This window comes from Triticum aestivum, chromosome 2B (assembly GCF_018294505.1).
Source record: "Triticum aestivum cultivar Chinese Spring chromosome 2B, IWGSC CS RefSeq v2.1, whole genome shotgun sequence".
NCBI classification, from domain to species: Eukaryota; Viridiplantae; Streptophyta; class Magnoliopsida; order Poales; family Poaceae; genus Triticum; species Triticum aestivum.
In genome coordinates this window covers 355,701,679-355,723,774 of record NC_057798.1, presented here as the reverse complement: position 1 = coordinate 355,723,774, position 22,096 = coordinate 355,701,679, and the positions used below count along the sequence as shown (strand labels likewise).

The window sequence follows — 22,096 nt, the reverse complement described above, 5'->3', positions numbered from 1 at the left end:
TTGATTGCGCCGCTCGTGATTGCGGTTGGCAATGGCTCGGCTCGAATCTCGAAGGGCACGTTGCGCCTCAAGAGCTTGCGCTTCACGTTGTTGTTGTTGAAGACGTTGAGCCTCGGCGTCTTGTTCCTCTTGGTGTAAACGTGCTCGTTCTTCTTCTTGGCGCCTTAGTCGTTGCCTTTCTTGAGCTTGAGCAAAAACGACTTGGTTTGATTGAGGACGAGGAGCCTTGGCGCAGTGGTAAAGCTGCTGCCTTGTGACCATGAGGTCACGGGTTCAAGTCCTGGAAACAGCCTCTTACAGAAATGTAGGGAAAGGCTGCGTACAATAGACCCAAAGTGGTCGGACCCTTCCCCAGACCCTGCGCAAGCGGGAGCTACATGCACTGGGGCTGCCCTTTTGATTGAGGACGAGGGATTTGCTCGTCGACTTGTTCTTGTGAATGCTTGTCATGTAGCGGGTTCCGAGATGCATGCCGGTCTTGACGCGCAGCCCGACGAAGAGTGTTCGATGACGGTGTACTTGTGTCGGAGAAGGTGTCGTCGGAGTGTCGGCTTGAGCGGCTCCGTCTTGAGGATGAAGAAGTGGAAGAACGCCGGTTCCTCATGAAGGCGCGGATCTCATCCATTCTTGCATCATTCTCTTGATTTTGAGCGTCGAATTTGTTGTCGAAGTAGTCCCTCATTGCTTGTTGCTCTTGGTGCAATGCCTTTTGAGCTCCAAATAGGTGGCTCTTTGTGACGAATGATGACATGTCGTCGCCGTTCTCGATGAGAGGTGGATTTGTAGAAGAATTTGGCCTATCCATCATTTCAATAAAAATGTAAGTGGTAGAAGGAAAAGAACGTGTACCAAATGTACCTTGACCGAAGTTGAAGATGAATCAAGTTTACTCAAATGTGGACAATGAAATAGCACTTTTGGTACCAATTCTTGTCGGTTCTCACACCTACACACGTAAAAGCTTATGGTGGAGCTTGGTTAGGATGGTGGCACAAAATTTGATGCAATAGTAAGTGAGCTTCAATAATGTTGGAAAAGATTCACAAATTTGCAAATGCAACAAGTAGACCAAGCTAGCTTGGGTACACGGAAACACACACGCAAATAGATAAATGGGATTGTGCAATCCAAAAGTGAGCCAAAATGTGGAAACCACGAAATTGCTCTTGTTGCACAATACTAGAGAGACGCTAGCACGATTGCACAATAGGCGGATACGCAAACTTGTGCACAACCTACTAGGCAAAAATGCAACTATCTCTATCCCATGTATGCTATATGTATGGTATTTCGGTGCAATGATCCAAGATGATCCAATATGACAATCTTAATGTAGTATGATGCTATGGTTCTTGTTCATAAGCTCTTTGCTTTCCTCTTTGCTTAAAAGCTTGGGTGGCTCTTTCACTTTTGAGCTCTTTCTCATGCAAAACTTCACGAACCAAGATAGCAATTGTGTATGCTATGACAACTTTGTGACACACAAGTTGATCTCAAGATATGCACCACTATGTTATGATATGTATGCTATGTTGTATGATCACTAATGTGCACAAGTCGCGTTGCCTGCAATACTCAACCGCTAGTCTCGATGGGTAAGCTACGCAAAATGAGGCAATGTGGGTTATCAATGCAATTGCAAGTTATGACAAAGATGTCGTCGAAGTTACCGTCCTTGCGATGATGAGACCCTCGAGAAGTTGAGCCGTGGTGTAGATGAAGTCGAACCGTACCTAGATAGCCGAAACACAAAAGGATACGAGAGCCACAACTCAAAATCTCAAGGACCAAAATGTGTCAAAATCGTCATAGGAGGTATCGTGGAAGATGTAGGTGTATGTTGGTTTGGAAAATGTGGTGGAATGTGGGGGTTATGGTGGTGGCCGCACTGTCAAACTTCAGTGTCGTCAGGGTTTCACAGAGGTCCGGTCTTTTACGGTCGTCTGGTCGTCGTCGGACGTCCGGCCTTTTTCGGTCGTCCGGAGCCTGGTTGAAAATCGGGCTCGTGATGAACTGCGAGATTTCGGGGAAGAAGGAGATGGTGAGGTCGAAATCGAGTGATTTGGTGGATGGAAAAAGGTGGGGAGGGTGGGGAAAGCTAGATCCACACGCAGCAACACAAATCCATGGACCAAATCCAACAAAATCTCAACTCACGAACAAATTACAAAAAAAAAATTCGGGGCTATTTTCGGTGGGGAATTTTCGGAATTAGGATGAAAACAACAAAATCAAGCTAGAAAACACGAGGTAGGGGCTCCAAAAACGTGATCAACGGGGCTCATGATACCAAGATGATGTAGGGTGGAACCCTAAGTGGACGATCTTTCACGTTTGGAGAGGATCCTACGGGAATTCACTAAGAACACACGGAAAGACAAAGGGGAAACACGGGGAAAACGAGGGAGAGAGAGTCACTAAACCGACATAGAATCAATCACACGAGTGCTAGATCACCGACAACATAGAGTAACATATGATCCACAATCAACCAAGGTAAGGATACAAAGGAACAGTTCTTCTCCGTGCGGAGGTCTTGATGGTCTTCCCTAGAAAGGGGTCTTGAATCCGCTTGGGGGATCTTCTCCGAAGAGGTCCTGAGCTCCGAAGAGAAGTAGCCAAGTGGATGAGCAAGGCTCTCACACAAAATATGAGCTAAACCTATGCTAACCCTCCCTAGGAGGTGGGGCCGTCCTATTTATAGTCTTAGTGCAAATGGAAGTCAAAGCGTAGGGGTACAAGGGCTCCAGCCCGCAGGTGCGGTCACTCAGGTGTCGGTCGTCCGGAAGGCGTCGGACGTCCGGAGGCTCGGGACGGTCCGGACGTCCGGTCGGGCTCGGGCGTCCGTAGAATCAGCTCTGTCGTGGGCGCGTCGGACGTCCGGAGGGGGTCGGTCGTCCGGAGCTTCGTGACGGTCCGGACGTCCGGAAGTCGTCGGTCGTCCGTAGATTCGGTTCGGGCGTGCATCGGTCGGACGTCCGGTGGTTTCGGTCGTCCGTAGTTCCGGTTCGGGTGCCCAGCTGCCGGACGTCCGGAGGGCGTCGGTCGTCCGTGGCCTGGGAGTCGTCGGACGTCCGGGCTTGGTCGGACGTCCGATGCCTGTAGCTTCAGCAGCATCTCTTCTTCTTCTTCAACATGCTTGGGGTCCTCGCCGTCTTGGCTCTTGTATGTAGCTGTTTCGTGGCTCGCTTCCAGGCACCTGATCACACACAGAGTTTCCGAATGAGGTAGTAGCCATGTCTCGTGAGTAGGAAGAGAAAGTTCGGAGAGGAGCGAGTTCACCTTACCTTCGATAGCCTTAGCTCGGGCTCGTGTCATGGGTCCTCTTGGTGCTTGGTGAGGCGACGGAAGGTCCATGGGGATGACCGAAGGATGCTCCGCATCAAAATCATAGCCCACGACAACCGACGTCGAAAGAAGCTCGATGGCTAAGACAATGGGCGTAGATCAACAATGCAAAAGGAGTCCATGAAAAGCCTATGGAGAACAATAAGGGCATGTAGGCTGCAAAAGTTGTATAGAAAGGACCAAGACCAGAGAAAGGCTGACGGACAAAGGTATGGTGGACTCGCATGGCATGAGAAACACGAAATATCAATGGATTTGGTGGAAGCAACGAAAAAGATAGAAAACTAGAAAGCTAGGAAGCATACGCGGGACGAAGATGCAAAAGCCATCATGAAAGCAAAAGAGAAGCTACGGAGAAAGCTGTGTCAATGAGATGCTGATGAGCAGCAGCAAAGAGGAGCACCCGCACATGAGGACCTAGCAACGCAAATAGCAAGTGTGAGTAGCAGTAGTAGCTACAGGGAAGAGCCAACACGAGAAGCAAGCAGCATGCAAGGAGAAATGATAAGGTTTTTAACGATAAAAGCACTTCTCTTATGCAGGTTATCTACAAATGTATTGGTATGCTCCGTTTCGGGTCGTCTCTACAATGTGTGGAGAATCGAGACTTGTTTACGGTAGTGTGTACACGCTTGGAGAATACGGCGAGGGATACTTTTACCCGACATGGATGGCAACATGATCTTAGGATTGGCCCTCCCATGGTTTAGGCGTCATACAATCTTGTCATGATTACTTGTATTTTGCCATTTTTAGTTTCTGAGTTTGCACTTGATTTGGCTGTGTGCATCTTGGTTACGCAGAGGCCAGGTGTAATACTTAAACCTATTAAGTAATAAAGTGCCCTTTATCGTAAATGCGAGGAGCAACATGAACAACACGCAACAGATCGAACCAAGCCGAGCAGCACGGTGGCCAACCAGCTGCCAGATCTAGCAGACCAGTAGGCACATGCGAAGCGGAAGTGCAAGACCTGGCGGACCGAGCGATAGCTTTGATTGAGAGGCAGCCAGAGCCGCGCGGGTGCAGCCCTGGCGAGGCCGGCGGATCGGCGAAAGGTAGCTGACGTGGACAGGTGTCGGCGGAAGGCAACCTGGAGTAGCGCAGGATGGCGGAAGCCTGCCGGCGGGATGGCAGAGCACGTAGTGAGTTGAGGTACGACAACGCGATTCTGGAGAAAATTGGGCAAAAAAGCAGAAGAGGGCGGATCTGGAGGTCAATGGGACGGCCCGATCTGGTAGGTGTGCATCGACCAAAGGGGAGAAGCATGGGGGTGATGGGAGTAGCAGCCGGCAGCAAGAGATAAGGCAGCGACGACCAACGGCCATGCATGATTGGATTGGGAGGGCGAGTTGCGGCGCCCGAAACCCCCCTTAAACCTAGGCTCATGATACCATGTTATGATGCAACTTATCTCTATTGCATAGCCGATGCGGCATATATATACATTACACAAGGAAAGGAAACATGGTCCAATAAGGACTCCTAGACCAATACTAATACTTTCTAACACTTGCATCGGACTCAAAGTGCGCTGGTTAGTGCAACGGCACGAGTTGGGCCATGATATCCTACGAGGGCCCAAGGGCATGTAGCTACTTAAGAGTCCCAATGGTTTGACCCTCTTGTGCTTCGTCACCTGCTCCCTCTCTCTTCTCACCTACACCCCTCCTCCGGATCCTCAATCCATCGGGCATTACACGCCATGGTGAGACGGCCTGGTGAGGCCATTGGGATGCGGCACATAGTGTAGATCTTGCGCCGATGGAAGGCAGTGTGGCGAAGAAGGTTGGGGGCGCCGTGATGTCTGGCAGAACAGGAGGCGTGCCGTTTTTGGCCCTCTCTCTTTGGCGCAAGATCCGTAATTGCCTTTTGATTTTCTTTGAAAGAGGGCGTGATGGATCGTGGGATAAAAACCGGTGGATCTTGGGGTAAAAATTGGTGGAAAGAAATCGTAGCGGGGAGGGTGTGAGGAGTTGGATGAAAGGACGTGCGGACGACAGAACATTGCGTTCTTTTTAAGTACTCCATCCGGTCACAAATGGAGTACAGGATAAAAAAAAGGGCAGCCCGGTGCATGTAGCTCCTGCTTGCACAGGGTCCAGGGAAGGGTCCGACCACTTTGGATCTATTGTACGCAGTCAACTTTTTCTGAATCTGATGTATATAGACACGTTTTAGTGTGTTTGTTCACTCATTTCAGTTCGTATGTAGTCCATATTGACATATCCAAACCATCTTATATTTGTGAATGGAGGAAGGAGAGATTCATGGGCCAACCTTTTCGATAAAGGGCGCTTTTATTAACTCAAAATGTAGCATCAAGCGGATAAAAAGCATGATGAGCAACACCGGGCCTTTGCATAACTAAGACGCACAAAGTAGTCATATAATACCGACACCATGCCTATGTCGAAGGAGGTGGTGGACCGATTCGGAGATTATGCTGCCATCCATGTTGGGTAAAATCCTCCTAGCCAACTGCATACATGAGATTCATGGGCCAACGTATCTAGCAGAGTAAATATACATAGTTATATAAATGAGAAGTTGATGGGAGAAACTACGTTAACATCTAGGACTTCGATTCATGAGTAGATTGTGCACCTTTCATGCAGTAACTTTAGTCTTAGGGCTAGCCGGCTAGTTTATGAACCTTAACATTATGTCAGTGCTAGAAGAAGTCCTGACTTTAAATGTTATTAGCATAATTTTGATGTAATAGTATAATAGTAATTATAATTATATTGTCAAGGATCTGGTAATGAGACCGAGAGTTCTAGTGTCGTGGATCATGTCCTAACGTAAGGGAACGGATTACCCGCCTTTTGTTCATTGTCAAACTTTTGGTTGACGGTTGTCGATGATAAATGGAATTATCTATGACCTGACACCTCAACACCGTATCAACAGCCCCTTCTAAATCTATAGATAGGTTATCATACCAAGGAGAAGCGCCGGTGAGCATGGAAGAGACTTTCCATCCAAGTACACGACCATGGCCAAGATCTAATCCTCATCCACGGCAATCAAGAAGCAGCATCCGCAACAAACAAGTAGCAACTGGCAATTAGAAGCAGCTATTGCGTAAAAAGTAACATCTGACTAAGAATGATCAACAAGCAACAAGCGACTATCGTCATCCGACCTGCAATGTGCATCAAGTTCAACATTGTCATCATTCGACGACCTGTTGCCCAACTAAATGTCAAGTTTGACTACACGCCAACGACACATATCAAACAGAAGACTCCACAACCCATCAAGGACAAAGACAAAGAAGACTATGCTATGTCGACCCACTTGCGAACCAAGCTCCATTATGAATATTAATGGGGGGCTTGTCGTATAAGCGGACCCCACTAAATCTACATTGGAATTACTTATGGCCTGGGCACCTCAACGTCGTATCAATGGGCCCCACTAAATCTACAGATAGGTTATCACACCAAGGAGAAGCACCACCGACCAGGGAAGAGGCTTTCCAACGAAGTACACAACATCAAAGGAAAACTCTCTACCATGTAGAAAAGGCTATACGTGTTGTAAACCAACAACAGTTCTGGCTCCTATCCCTATACGCCCTACGCACTGATATGGAGTCATCCATACCAGAGCTATATAAGGGGCAACAGGGGGATCATAGGAAGGGAATCCTCTCTTTTTTGGCCTAGTTTAAGCGTACACATCACGTAGAAGATTTCAGGCGCTTTCTGTCGAAATCACCACCACAACTCGCTGAGTTTCCCTAACTCTCTGGGCAACCGCCGACATTGTAATCCTCGATATTCTCCATATATAGGAAAGAGCAAGGTAGGAAGTAGGGCTTTTACCCACCTTGCGCGCCTGAACCTGGTATCCTAATGCGACATCCCCGTGACTACAAATTTCATGTACTAACTCTAGTACCATTGTTACAAATTTCATGTACTATAGTACCATTGTTACGACCCAACAAAAATCTCTCGACAGCGGTACCCTAATCAATACATTTTGTTTAATCAAATAGACTAATTATAAGTGTTTCAAGTCTATATGTAAGTGAGGAGCACAGATTTGCTGTTGGTTTCTCCAGATATACTTTTAGAAACATTTGGTTTCCTTCTACCACAATTTTATGGGAAGCTCTAATCATGATACTGATTGTACAATGTGGTGGTGTTGTAATTAATTCCTCGCATATCAAGTCTCTGAGTTCCAAACTAATGCTCAGACGTCTTCATCTTCCTTTAAATCAATCAGAGATAGGCCTTTTCAGCAAACAAACCGGGCATGTGTGATCTGTGACATTGGAAAGTAGGAAGCTTGTTACAAATCCTCTAGTGATAGAAAGTCATGAACACATTTTTCTTGCATGAATGCTGGATCTGTAATACTTGTAAGCTGTAACTTGCAGCTTTACTGCCAATTTTTGTGAACTAAGCCAAATCTAAAAGGTTCTAGACAGAACTATTTTCAAAATTATATACTGAAATGGAAAAAAATAACTGTACCAAAAGTTAGTCTTGGATTTTTCTTGAACTAAACATGTACGAAGGTGCTGATTTACAGGTGTCTGCACGGTTCAACTCCCTTAGACTAGCGTGTATTATTCCTGTCATAACCAATCAGTCATCCTTGAACTGTATATAACCAAAGTTTTCAACTGTAAACTGCAAATTGTGAGGAACCTTAGCTGACACCATCCCCTGTTCTGAAAATAATTAGCACTTTACATCTAGTATCTCGTTTATCCCCTCTTGTTTGAACGTTTGAGAAATTTTGCTTGGATGAAAATTTTACTTAATTAACCCAAGAAGTACATTGGCACCATAAGTTGTTCATAACTTCATATCTCTTTTTTTGTCTTGCTATTTGTTATGTGGGGCCAGAAGTACCAGCGCTTGACCAAGGAGAGGGCCACACGCCTGCTGCCTAAGGCTGAGATATGCTTTATATATCTCTTAATTAGTTATTCCCTTTTATATAGAGATTTGTTTCCAAGTTTGTTAGTCTGGCTTAACCAGCAATCCAAGATTAGATTGGAATATAGTCGCAGGCTATTTAATGCCTTATCGAGCACAGTTACAACCTCGTTCTGGTTCAAAGGGTTCATACCACTGTTAGTTTTACAGTTTGTTGTGCTGGTTTCTGAGTACTACTGGGTAACATATGTTTGTTCTGGCTTGTACAGGTTTATGATGAAGACAACCTTCAGCAAGACAAGAGGCTAGGTGTGGCTAAATTAGCAGTGAATAATATTGTGCCCGAGACTCCCAGTGAAATCACTCTGAAGCTTATGCAGTCAGTAGATTCACTTAAGATTAAAGACTACAGGGATAGAGGATCATTACATCTTAAGGTTAGAGTGGGTTTTCTATTGTCCGTTTCTGCCAATGTTGCCTTCAAGCTAGAGAATCTTATAATAGATGTTAAAGCATACACAATTGGAGATTGTTATTAGCATGGTTATATAACTTACAAGCACATCCTATTTGATTTCTCTTGCTAGTTTACTAGTCATATCCTTGTGCATGTGTAGTTTGAAACATTGATATCCAGCTTCGATTTTCTCAAGTCTGCTATCATAGTGAATTAATGAGTAACTGCATATGTCATGCATAAATAAGCTCCGACTTGTTTAGTCCTGATCGCGTGAACACGTGATAGTAAAATGATGTGGTTTGACTGCACAGTAAAATTTCTGGACAAAATGACGCATCTAATATTTTGAGTCTTCAGGTCATGTATCATCCATTTACCAAGGAAGAACAACTGGAAGCCCTGGAGTCGGAAAAGAAAGCAATAGAGGAGAGAAAGCGGCTGAAGGAGGCTGGGGTAATTGGCAGCACGATGGATGCACTTGGTGGCGCCGCATCACTAGTTGGTTCAGGTGTTGGATTTGTGGGCACTGGCGTTGCCGGGGGTGTTGGGCTCGTGGGCTCAGGGCTTGGTGCTGGCGCTGGTCTGGTTGGTTCTGGTATTGGTGCCGTGGGCAGCGGCCTTGGTAAAGCTGGGAAGTTCATGGGGAGGACTGTGACAGGGCACTTGGGCATGTCTCGCAAGAGTGGTAGCAGCTCCACTGTTCCCCAACCTGACCAGCCTTCTGCATAACTTGATGTACAGTGAGAGTAGCGTGTCATCTTTACTTTTGGTTAATTCTGAACATGCTTTCGGTTTGCATTCCAGTGTGCTGTATTTGCGGTGCAACTAATATAAACTATTTGTTGGTTTCTTTATTGTATTTTATGTGAACAATATCCTTGACAGGTTACTGTAAATTACAACGACTTTGCGAACCAACCTGTGGTTGAGATGGTTAGGTGGACAGTGGTATCCCCAACCAATCAGGTTTCAAATCCTGGTGCTCGCATTATTCTTGGATTTATTTCAAGATTTTCGGCGATGCGCTTTCAGTGGAAGGAGACTTTTCCGTCAACGACGAGGTGCCTACAATGGCTTCGTAAATCTTAAGATGATATGCCGGCTCAATGTATATGAGCGCTTGTATTGTACTGATGCTTAAAAATTACAACGACTTTCAAAGACTAATGTAACAAAACGGTATTTAATCCTTTAACCTAGGGAAACGACTTTCACAGACTAATGCAACAAAATGGTATTTAATCCTTTAACCTGACATTTTCTAGGGAAACGTTTTGATACGAGCCGCCTGCACACAAGCCGCTGATCCAGTTGGAATCGTACGACCCGTAGTCCACCTTATAGCTAGCCATGTGTCACGCGTTCTCACATGGCCCACCCACCCATCGCTTTTCCTCTTATCCTTTCCAGTGTCGTTTTTTTTTTTTTTTTTTTTTGAACAACTGAAAGGCGCATAGCGCGCCAAATCATTCATTATAACAACAGCTTACATGATTAATGGCATAACCCTTTTGTGATACATCTTGGATAACCTGCTTCAGGGAATGATGCCAGCGTTGATGTTCAGCAATAGTACAAGTAGTTACACAGTGTTGATTTGGATTAAATTCCTGCGAATAAGCTAGCTTTGCTGCATCATGAGCTACCGAGTTTTGGTTCCTTCTTACATGGAATACCTGGACATGGCTTGAGCTTGTGAGGGCACAGAAATCTGCTAATATACCTCTAATCATCCAGTGTCCAGGCTGCTTGGTTGGTTCCCTTGCCGCTGCTGCTTTTGCTAAAGTTAAATTATCCGTTAGAATGGCAGCCTCATGTATTCCTGTCATGTTTATGATGATGGCTGCTAACTTGATCGCCAAGGCTTCGGCATGTATCGCTGATTGAGCTTGCATTGCTGTTGCGGAAATCTTGATCTGCCATTTTGTTCGTCTTTCTTGTCCTTCTATGGATATCCCTATACCTGTTTTCCCTGTTCCGTTCACACTTGATTGTTCCTGTTTATTCCAAGCTGCATCCGTGAATATTTTCGTTGAGGTTGAAATTTCAGTCAGATTAACTGTATTCCCTTGAACATATTTGTCTTCCTTATGCTTGCAATCCTTTCCTGTTTCAGAAGTAGCTGTTTCCTGCATATTTATATTTTGTTCCAAAGACAAACTGTTTATGATTGCTTGAGCCGCATGGAAGACCTGTATTGGAGATGCATCTTTTCTTTGAAAAACTTTGTCATTCCTGAACTTCCAAAGGCACCACAAAAAAGTGAAAATATTACTTAAGGTTGCATTTGGATGATTTGAATTAGCTAAGTTTAAGATGGTAGTAACTAAAGAATCTAAATTCTGACACAACAAATCAGTTCTAATGTACCAGGGGTTTGCAAACCATGCAGCTCTAGCATAAACACAGTTGAAAAATATGTGCATCTCATCCTCTTCTAAGCCACATCTTGAGCAGAACTTACTAATGTGCTTAGAATACTTACCTGCTCTCTTCCCTGTAGGTAAAGCTTTTCTTACCAGTCTCCATGCAAATGTTTGGATTCTAGGAGCCATATTTCTGTCCTTCCATACCTGCTTTAAGAGTTCTTTTAAATTATTGTTTAGAGTTCTAGGTTGTGGCTCTCCTTCCTCTTGCAAGACCTGGAAACAAGTTTTATATGCACTTTTTGTAGTGAATTTCCCTGTTGGTGTGTGTTTCCAACATAAAATATCTTCACCTTCTTCCTGTATGATTGGCACCTGCTTGATGGAATTAGCTGTATCAGAATCAAATAAAAGATCTATGAGATTAGCATTCCATTTTTTCTGCCCTGGAATCCAAAGATCTCTAATAAGAGCCGGATAGATAAAATCATTATCTTGAATTATGAGATGATCATAAATACTTTCCCAAGTGTTAAACCACGGAGAGCTCCAAAGAGAGATATTGCCAGCCCTGATTTGGAAAAAAGAATTTCTAATAAGAATTGGCCTAACTTTAAGAATGGAGGCCCAAAAGGCAGATTTGGGAACATTATAATTGGCTCTCCAAAGAGAGGAGTCAGGAAAGTATTTAGATTTTAAGATTTTTGATAGATGGCTGTCAGGCTTTTCAACAATTCTCCAAGCAGCTGCAAGAATGAGACACCTGTTGGTAGCTTGAATATTCTTGATTCCTAGTCCCCCTTCATTTTTTGGAGCACAAATGTCCTTCCAAGCTCTAAGACAAAGAGATTTGGCATTAGCTTCTTCCCTAACTCCTGTCCACCAGAAGTTCCTAATGATAGCAGTAAGTTTGGCCAAGAATTTTTTGGGGAAGAGAATATTTGACATATAATAAATGGGAATAGAAGCAAAAACTGAATTAATAAGAGTGAGTCTACCAGCATGTGAAAGTTTATTGGCTTTATAGGTTGGGAGCTTGGATTTGAATTTGTCAATAACAAAATTATAAGCTGAGGACCTATCTTTAGCTGGGAGAATGAGAGGGTGACCTAAATGAGTGAAATGATTATCAATGATGGGAACTGGAAAGATATTTCTGATTGCAAGTTGTATACTAGGATCCACACCTTTACTAAACAGAATACCTGATTTGGTCCAGTTGGGGGTTTGACCAGAGATAATACAAAAAGAACGTATAATCTCATTCATAGTATTAGCTTCCTCTATCGTGGCCAGACCACAAACAAGGAGATCATCAGCAAACATGAGAGAATGGATTGGGGGGCAATAAGGTCCAAGAGATATACCTGACAAGTGGTTGGCTGTCATGGCTTCTTGCAAGGATATTGAGAGCTCATTTATGGCAAGGACAAACAAATAAGGTGAAAGAGGGCATCCTTGTCTTATACCTCTACTACTTCTGAATCTCGCATAAGATTGACCATTAATGACAACAGAGAAAACAGGAGTAGCTATGCATGCATGGATGAGATGAATGAAATGACTATGCAACCCTTTTCGCGTTAAAGCCGATATAATGAAATTCCACTCAAGACGATCAAAAGCTTTTGCCAGATCAATTTTAAGCATAAAGGCAGGAGTGTTCCAAGAATTAAGAGTAAAGGAATGAGTGATTTCTTGGGCAATAATGATATTATTACTAATTCTCCTACCTTCAATAAAAGCTTGTTGAGAAGGATGAATAAAATTAGGGAGGTGTGGTTTAAGTCTATTGGCCAAGGATTTAGCAATAATTTTATAAACAACATTGCAGAGACTAATAGGTCTAAAATCAGCAGGAGTAGTACAAACAAGTTTTTTAGGAATTAGAACAATGTTTGTGTTATTTATATGATTAGGCATTACCCCTGTTTCATAAAATTTTCTTACCAGATTGGTGATATCCTCTCCTATCCAATCCCAAGCCGCCAGGTAGAACGCCACATTGAATCCATCTGGTCCTGGGGATGCATTGACCTTCATTTCCTTCAAAATGCTCCAAACCTCCTGTTTATCTGGGATAGTGTTGGTACAATCTCTGCTGTCATTGTTTGTTGTTGTTGCATCGTACGGCCTCCCAAGATCTGCATTGTTAGACTTGAAGATTTCTTTAAAATAGTCTACAAATATGTGCGCAATTTTATCTGGGTTAAAATGAGTAATATTTTTGTTATCCCTGATGGAAACTATTTGGTTTTTCCTCCTCCTTTTGAGAACAGCTTGATGGAAAAAACTGGTGTTCCTATCTCCTTTTGTCGCCCAATGTTTCTTAGCTCTCTGGCTATAAAATTGAGTGAGCTTCGTTAAATTTTCCTCAAACCTGCAAACAAGGGCTGCTTCCATGTTGTGATCCTGCTCATGCAATGGTTTTTTTTGAATATTCTTAATTTGTTCCTCCAGAGAATTGAGTTCCTGATTTAGAGGTTTCTTCTTCTTGCACCATTTCTTGAGTGATCCTGCAAGGTGGTTAGTTCTAGCATAGAAAGGCCTATGAGCAGTACTATTCCAAGCAACTTTGGCATATTCATTAAAATCCTTTTCCATGAGCCACCAATTTTCAAATTTAAAAGTTTGCAAAGGCTTTCTGAAATTACCTTCAGTGGAGACAAGAATGGGAGCGTGGTCACTAATAGTGATCGGCATATTATAGACATTAGTGATCGGATATAAAGCACACCATTCAGCATTTACCAAGCATCTATCTAGGCGTTCATAGATAGGCACAGAAGAATATCGCTTATTAGTCCAAGTATAAGCAGGCCCACTATATCCTAGATCAAAAAACCCACAAGATTTAACAATGTTACGAAAAGCGCGCATACGATTACTATTAACATGCTGGGAGTTCTTATCATCGTCATACAAAATGTTATTCATATCTCCCATACAGACAACTGGCTTGTTGGCATTATCATACACAAAAGATGCTACAAGATCCCAAATCTGGTTTGTCTGACGATGGTAAGGATCCCCGTAAACACAAACCAGAGCAAACTCTTCTCTAGACACTACATTTACTATTGTAGCTAAGATAACATGGAAATTAGAAATATGTACATGCACTTGAAGGTCATCACTCCACATCAGCCAAAGTCCTCCTGATCGATTCTTGGAAGGCACTACAATACTGTCATGCATGTCAAAACGTGTGTTCAAATCAGCAGAATTGAATTTAGATGATTTTATTTCAGAAATAAAAATTACCTTGGCTTTTGAAGCGTGGATTAACCTAGCCAGGTAGCACATTTTGGTACTGCCAAGGCCCTGGCCCATGCCTCGACAGTTCCAAGCTATCATCCTCATGGCGCCCGTGGCGCCTTAAGGGCTGGCGCCATAGCCCCATCAACTTCCATGTCACCTTCTGGATGAGTTTCCAGAACTGGAAATGTATAACCATTGTCATTGCTACTTTCCCCAACTTGACCTTGTACTTTGGTTGAAGCTTCAGCACCCCCATAGTCAGCATGAGCATCCATACCCTTATATCTGTCATCAACTGTCATAGGAGGGGAGAAAGCGCCATATCTGGACCCCAGAGAGCCTGTGCTAGAGGATGGTGAGGGTGTCCTAATAGGACATGGTTCATAGTCCTCTCCTCCTATTGATTCCACTCTTGCAGGAGATCTGTTGTAGCGATAAGGATAAGGACTACCAGTTCTTTCCTTAATAGAACTATTATCTTTGCGCATACGATTCTGATTGATTATTTTCTTAGATAAATAATGGCGATTTCTAATGGGACCTCCAGAGCCAACAAAAGGAAGTCTTGAATCTCCTGAGTTAAAATCTCCGGATCCGTTAGTCGGCCGAACATCCCAGCCTGAAACTCTACGCCGATGCTCTCCTCCCTGATTACCACTAACTATCTGATTCTTTGCTATAGTCGTTGTGTTGGTTTCTCCTCTTCCCAGATTTGTGACCTCCTGATTAGCTCCTGCCTTTTCCCCTTCTGTTCCTGCAATGGTGTCTACAGGTAGATCTTTTGCGACCGAGGATAGAGTTAGGATAGTTTCTCCTACTCCCTGCAATTTATCATTTTGACCACCGAACTGGATCTGGTCTCCTTCTGCAGATTCATGTCGTCCAACTTCTCCAATTCTAACAGTGTTCCGCATCAGTGAATCGTGAATTTCACTGGAGTGGAATTGCTGTTGTGTTTTCTGAGCTCCTTCAACTTGTGCACACCTTTTAGTAGCTGGAGTCTCCTGCAATAGATATTGTGAAGGAGCTCTCTTTCCTGCCAGAGAAAGTGCACTGATTAAATGGGAATGAATTTGCTCTGTGCTTGGATTTGACCTCTGAGCAGACTCATCAGTGCGATTGCTTTGAGCTACTATGTTGTCAGACTGAATAAGTAGAGGATAGTGCTCTTGCTGACTAATGTTATCTAAGGCTAAGGACGAATCATTAAGCGGTTTCCTTTGGACTAGAACCTTCTTATTCAGGTTGTTCTGTACTTGCTGCAATCCCATACTTGTTTCATATATGTTCTTTTTCTGTAGTGTTTGTGTCGCTCTACATTCCTCTGAAATTGTATATGGCAGTATGTCCATTTTTTCCCCATGCAGGTCTCCAGTTTGGTTGTTTTCCGGTCTCTCTTCTGGATTATTTCCAGTGTCGTCCTCTAGCTTTCCTTCTCCATTCTCTAGAATCTCCACCGAGCCCCTCCCTCCATTCTTGTCCACCCAACCACCACCGCTTCACCCACACCCCTTATATCGTCCATGGGGCTACCACCCTGACTCCCAGCCCATGCTGGTAGCGGCCGCGATGGGTTGTCCTTCTGCCTACTTGTTTGCTGCTCATCGAGTTTTTCCATGGTTGAGCCCATGGGGCCGTGGCGGAGCTGCAACGGTGATGTGACGAGCTCGTCACCAACCGCCATCGGGATGTTGCACCCGTGCCTGTGGCTTGCTGGAACCGCGTGCCTGGTGAGCTGCAACCATGGTCGTTGTGTTGCAGCGATGAATCCGTCAATGAGCCATAACCAGCGCCAATAGAAGCTGGAACTGTGGTGCAAAATAGCTGCAACCGGTAACAACAGAAGCTGGAACAGGTGATTCTTTTGCTTCAAACGATGGGAGTGGTTTGGGGGCGACGGGGGACGGCACATGTTTTTGCTGCATCCGGCACCACAAAAGCTACATCTGGCAACACAGTTTGCTACTCCCTCCGTTCCATAACATAAGAACGTTTTTGACACTAGCAGCTCTTTGCGCAGTGCCGACTTTTTTTGCTGGAACCGGCATCACATTTGCTACAACCGGTGTTTATTTTTGCTGGAACCAGTCTCCCATGTGAATATGCAATCACCGATGAAGTGCTACAAAGCTTGACATCCTCGCCGGCGACGCTGTAAAATGTTGCAACCGGCAAAAACAAAAGCTGGAACCAACATTCAGTTTGCTGGAAACGGCAAACACGGTAACAACGAACCCCGGCGGCCTCCCTGCGCAAGCATCGACAACAACAAAAGTTGGATCTGTGAGTTTTTGTGGTTGTTTTTGCTGCTTGGCGTTGGCGATTCTTTTTGCTACAACTAACATTCGATTCTGCTGGAACCAAACATCTCCAGATGTGGGTTATGGCAGAGGGCACGGGGGGGGGGGGGGGGGGGGGGGGCTGCATAGTGGCACCCACCATCGACGGAGACGACGCGCGACTTTTTCGGTGCCAACGGACGGTGGCCCTTTTTTTCCTGCGAGGAGCAGAAGTGGAGACGATGCTGCGGGGGGCAAATCCAACGGGGAAAGCAGGGGGAAGCAGACGAGGGAGGAAGAAGACACAACAGGGGACCAAATCGAACGGCTGTTAGCGGCTAAATCGGGTGGCTAGGGACCGACCGGCCGAACTGTTTCGGCCGGCGCACCGGCGCCTAGCACCCGCCCATTTTTATGGCAATTTTAGTCACACAACGATGGTAAATTTCAATGACACATGGCAAGTTTCTATTAAAAACAAATTGAAGCATGAAAGTTGCCGTACACTAAATTTACCGTCGAAATTTTTTGGAGTTATCATGTGCCCGTACGTGACGTGTGGCATTTATCAGGGTCATAATCCTTTCCTGTAATTATCATCTTTTGCTCTTACTAGATGACCCGTTGCGCCGATGGCGCAAGGGCGAGAGTGAACCAAGCACTCAAACCATGCAAGTAAGAACATTGAGACCGATCATAAAATCTTTAAGCCTAAGATATTTAGATGAGCCATTGCACCCCCTAACACAAAAAAATGAGACCAACCCAAGGGTTAACTCTCGTTGGCATTTTTTTATAGGAGAAACACCGCGAGCACCACGCGTCAAAGCTGGGGCTTGAACTCGTGTGGGCTGGTAGCTACCCCAGCTGCCCAGCCAACGGGTCGACGCCCCGTGCTTTTTGCCCTAACACAAAAAGCAAGAGCAAATCAAGCATTCAAACCATGTAAGTAACAGTGTTTAGAGACTGATAAAAAAACCTTGAAGCACAAGGAAATAGATACTTCGGTACATTGTTCATACACATCAGTATATATTACTTCCTCCATTCCTAAATATAAGTCTGTAGAAACTCTAATATGAACTACACTCTAAAATGAGTAAAATGGGTGAATCTACACTCTAAAGTATGTCTATATACATCCGTATGTAGTTTATATTGAAATTTTTAAAAAGACTTATTTAAAAACAGCGGGAGTAGTACATTGGATGGTAGCATGATAGCCAAAAACATAGTTCTGAGGCTTATTTACAATGATTTTAGAAAAAAACTATATGGGCAGACATACATCATAGTAGAAGGGGACGCGCGCCTTGCTGTGCTGTTTTTCTTTTATTGGACTCTTTTCCACCTTTGATTTTTTTGAGGGGGTCTTTTTCACCTTTGATGGTGGGCTCTTCCTCCATGTACCATATTGCATTTTGACTTCTGGTAGTTGCCATTTCAGTAGATTGTTACGGTAGTGGTATCACCCACCAGAGCGCATGAACACCCACCACAACAAAGGAAAGTCACATCTCCTTTGTAGTTGTAGGCATTGTCTAAACAGAAGCTACTCCCTTCGTTCCTAAATATTTGTCTTTCTAGAGATTTCAATAAATGACTACATACGGAGCAAAATGAGTGAGTCTAGACTCTAAAGTATGTCTATATACATCCATATGTGGTAGTCCATTTGAAATCTCTAAAAAGACAAATATTTAGAAACGGAGGGAGTAGATGATATTTGGAAAATATAGGATGAAAAGTTAATGCCTTTCATAGCCACATATATTTAGCAGGATATAAATGAGAAAACAACATTAACATATTGGAGAAGAGCTACAGTTACGATGTATGAACATGTTTACTTCATAATTTGGATAAAACTCGTTACTAAAAATGACATATGGTGCTTGTTGGCATAATTAACCTAAAAAAAGATTTTCATATGGGAGGATAACATCGAAGTAAAATGTTTCCTGAACATATCGCTTGTTTTTGTAATAAGAGTCAAGACAATTCACCGGATGCTCAAAATCAGAGTCTGAAGCTTTAAACATAAGCACAACGCTAGTATGAATACTACTAAAATAAATATATATTTATTTCTACAATTATCCCCTCCAACTGCATTTCTCTTAGCCCATGTGTGTGTGGGAGAGCGGGTAGCTCTGAAACTGACCCTGCTTCTTTGCACCAAGACATAAAGAGAAACATAAAATATTATGAGTGATATATTAAACACTCAGGCATAACAAAAAAGACTTCATAAAACTGGATAAAACCTTTCTTCTCTCCATTTATGAGCTACCTAAAGAAAGTAATGCAAGGGGAATGCTAATTGCTACATGAAAAGGAATCATGGTCATCCATGTGTGATGGAGTTTAATATCTACTCCCTCCGTCCCAAAATTCTTGTCTTACATTTGTCTAAATACGGATGTATCAAGTCACGTTTTAGTATTAGATACATCTGTATCTAAACAAATCTAAGACAAGAATCTAGGGATGGAGGAAGTACAAAAGTAGTTTCCCGTGAACGACTCAGTTTCCATGCATTGCTTAGTCTTAACCAGACTTCCGAGACATTCGAATCATTTACAAAAGAGGCAACTTGAGATCATCCAATCAAGAGAAACTCCAATCAAACCTTCTTGAAGACAATTCTCATCAGTCTATAATGAAAGTTGAAGTCACTCAAAACAAAACTAAGATCTTTAGTACCAGACAAAACCTCTTTCATCATAAGAAATAACCCAAATGGGCATTCAAGAGGAGGAAACCAGAAGGGGTGTACAATCAAAATTAATGGCAACTGCTCTCTAAAACGTCATGCCACCAAAATAAATCTCAGATTCTCATGCACTGGATGCTAGCAGTTCATTCATTCTAGCAATACTTTCAGGTTTGGATATGCAACCTCAATCTACAAATGATTTCAAGTTCTTAAATCATTAGGCTAAGACTCAATCTGGTAAGGTAATTTCACACCATATGCCTTCAAACAAAATAGACGGGGTTTTTGAATTCAGGCACACCATATGGTTACTTGGACATAATTTGGTGTATTTTTCCCTATAGTTGTACTAGGAAAATATTATAAAAAATATCATGTAATTTGACATGCTATGGGGTTCTGAATTCGGCTAACAATGATAAAGTACCAGAGAAAGAAGATATTGTATCGGCTATGCCTGAACTGAAATTGTACTCGAACTCCCTCTTCAGACGGAGTTCACAAAACTTGCACGAAGGGATCAAGGAACCAAATGAAATCCTTACAGACCGAATAAAAAAACTGAACCAGAAAGAAGACCCTCACATACATGCTGGCAAGTCGCAACTAATATATGCTTGGGGGTGGTGTCTTGCAAGTCACAACGGAGTTCACAAAACCTGCAGGAAGAAATCCCAAGCCCTGATGCCCCGATCAATCAAGCTTCTGGTTCACATAAGTTAGCCCATGTATCATTCTTTCTTTGAATCCCTTGTTGTACTTGTGCAAGTTTGATGATCCAGAAATGATTGGAAAATGAATCTATCAAATCCCAGTCAGCACAAATCTATTTTAGGATGACAAAACAATATTAATTACGAAGCCTTTTATCCCAAACAAGTTGGGGTAGGCTAGATATGAAACCCTTTCACGAGGACTTCCCAGGAGGTCACCCATCCTAGTACTACTCTCGCCCAATGACAAAACAATATATGGAAGAAAATTGATTAAGCTCACACCCAGAGATCCATACATACAATGCAAAGGGCTGAACAAATAAAAGGACAATGATTGAACTTACTTCGCAGTGTGATCCTATATCTTATTAAAGCCTAATATCAAGTGTGATCCTAAATCTTGTTAAAACCTAAAACTGAAGGATTCAGCGCAGTTTTGCATTTCATAATGAATACACTAAGGGTCCCAAATAATGTTCAACATCGCAGAAAATTAATAAACCTACAAAAAGGGCCAAAGAAATCAAAAAAAGGAATGCTCAACAGGGGCTCGAATTTGTTGGTTGTTGATTCTCGAAACAAAAAAAATTCTCAAAGAAATTATCTGACATTGACATAGCCCCTAATGTTTTTTTGAACATGAAACAAAATAAAATCTGATTGAATTATATTCCCATGGTTTATGTGCACCACAATACGGCTGCTATAAGAGTATATGATTAGAAACATTTAGTGGACCATGAATCTGACTGCAATAGTACAACTATAATGTCTTCTATTTGTTCTGATCTGGACTGCAATGTAATGAAATTGCAGAAAAAGTAACATGAGCATGGCGACTGTAGTAAATATGAGCAAAACACTGTAATTAGGGAGATCAATCTATACGTACATTATTGTCCAAGAATAAACATATCTTTGGAGCTCCAACAAATCCTAGGGGCTAGGGAGTGGCCAGCTCAAATGACCTCATTCAAAACTCACCATAAATCACACGGAAAACCCACTTAACTAAATAGCACAAAATATGGTATATTTGCGTATTCATACGGAAGAACTCATGGCTGCATAGGTCAAGAAAAGAGAAATAAAACAGAGCACCTGCTTCTGTTGCCGCTTCCATCCATCTGTGACGTCCTCACCTCTCCTCCCCAATTATCAGACTTGCGCCGCCATCACAATATCAACTAAACAGATAGAGAGAATACTCCAACACCCAACCCGGCCTTCCACTATCAAAGCTTCCGCCCTAGAGCCGACCAGAACCTCTCTTTGGCTTGTCTCCGATCCCGCCCCTCGACTCATATTCCCCTCCAAATCTATGAACTGGAGGGAGCCGGATCCCCTGACGTACGGCCCCCTGCCGTTGGGCCGCTGACGGGTGGGTCCGGGCCCACACGTCAGTGTGTGGGCCGACGAGCCGCGTCCGAACTGGAGGCGTTGTCCAGATCTGGGGGCAAGGAGACGGGGAGAACGTCAGGGTTGCTCCCTGAGCTGGATGGTGGTGACAGCGGACAGAGACATGGCTGGGCAAGCAGATTTGTGGGGCAACGCTGCGACCCGAGCGAGGCCGCCGACGGTGCCTAGCAAGACGAAGAGGAAATTCGAAAGAGAGAGAAAGGAGAGATCTGGGGCTTGGATGCGTGGACTGGGGTAAGTGCGAGGACACCGACTTAATCAAGGACCCACAGCACAGAGGCCTTCCAGATTCCAGCCATCCACTCTCGAGGCCACGACCGAAAAAAGCCTCGATGCACTGGAGACGAGGATTTATTGGGAGATTAGTAACTGTACTGATAGATAGCCATGGTCTTAAAGCTTGTGCTTAAGTTTTTGTTTATCTTCTAATGGTACACAAGACCAAGACATGCAGTCGTTGACATTAGGAAGAGTCGTCACTGCATCTTCCATTAGTATAAAAATGATCTCATCGTCTAAGCAACTCTTCACGTTAGGTGCGTTCGCTGGGCTGTCATTGGCCTGCGAACCAGTTGTCACTCAACATGCTAATATTCCTTACCAACATCAAGATACAGAATCGAC

The 22,096-nt window shown here is 43.6% G+C and overlaps 1 protein-coding gene and 1 long non-coding RNA gene across 2 annotated transcripts in view; one reads left to right on the top strand and one right to left on the bottom strand.

The window, feature by feature from the left end:
* Positions 1–9,630, top strand: part of LOC123044927 (calcium-dependent lipid-binding protein) — a 52,577-nt gene extending 42,947 nt beyond the window's left edge. Inside the window, exons 10-11 of the mRNA XM_044467806.1 lie at positions 8,522–8,689; positions 9,070–9,630. Coding sequence (XP_044323741.1) covers positions 8,522–8,689; positions 9,070–9,441 — 540 coding nt within the window. The 3' untranslated portion in view covers positions 9,442–9,630. The remainder of the gene's footprint in view (positions 1–8,521; positions 8,690–9,069) is intronic.
* Positions 9,631–17,576: 7,946 nt separating this feature from the next.
* LOC123044928 (uncharacterized) lies at positions 17,577–21,815 on the bottom strand. Its single transcript, XR_006420771.1, has 2 exons — positions 21,155–21,815; positions 17,577–18,783 (listed from the first exon to the last, which is right to left on the bottom strand). It is a non-coding gene; the product is annotated as an uncharacterized lncRNA (long non-coding RNA).
* Positions 21,816–22,096: the final 281 nt, after the last annotated feature.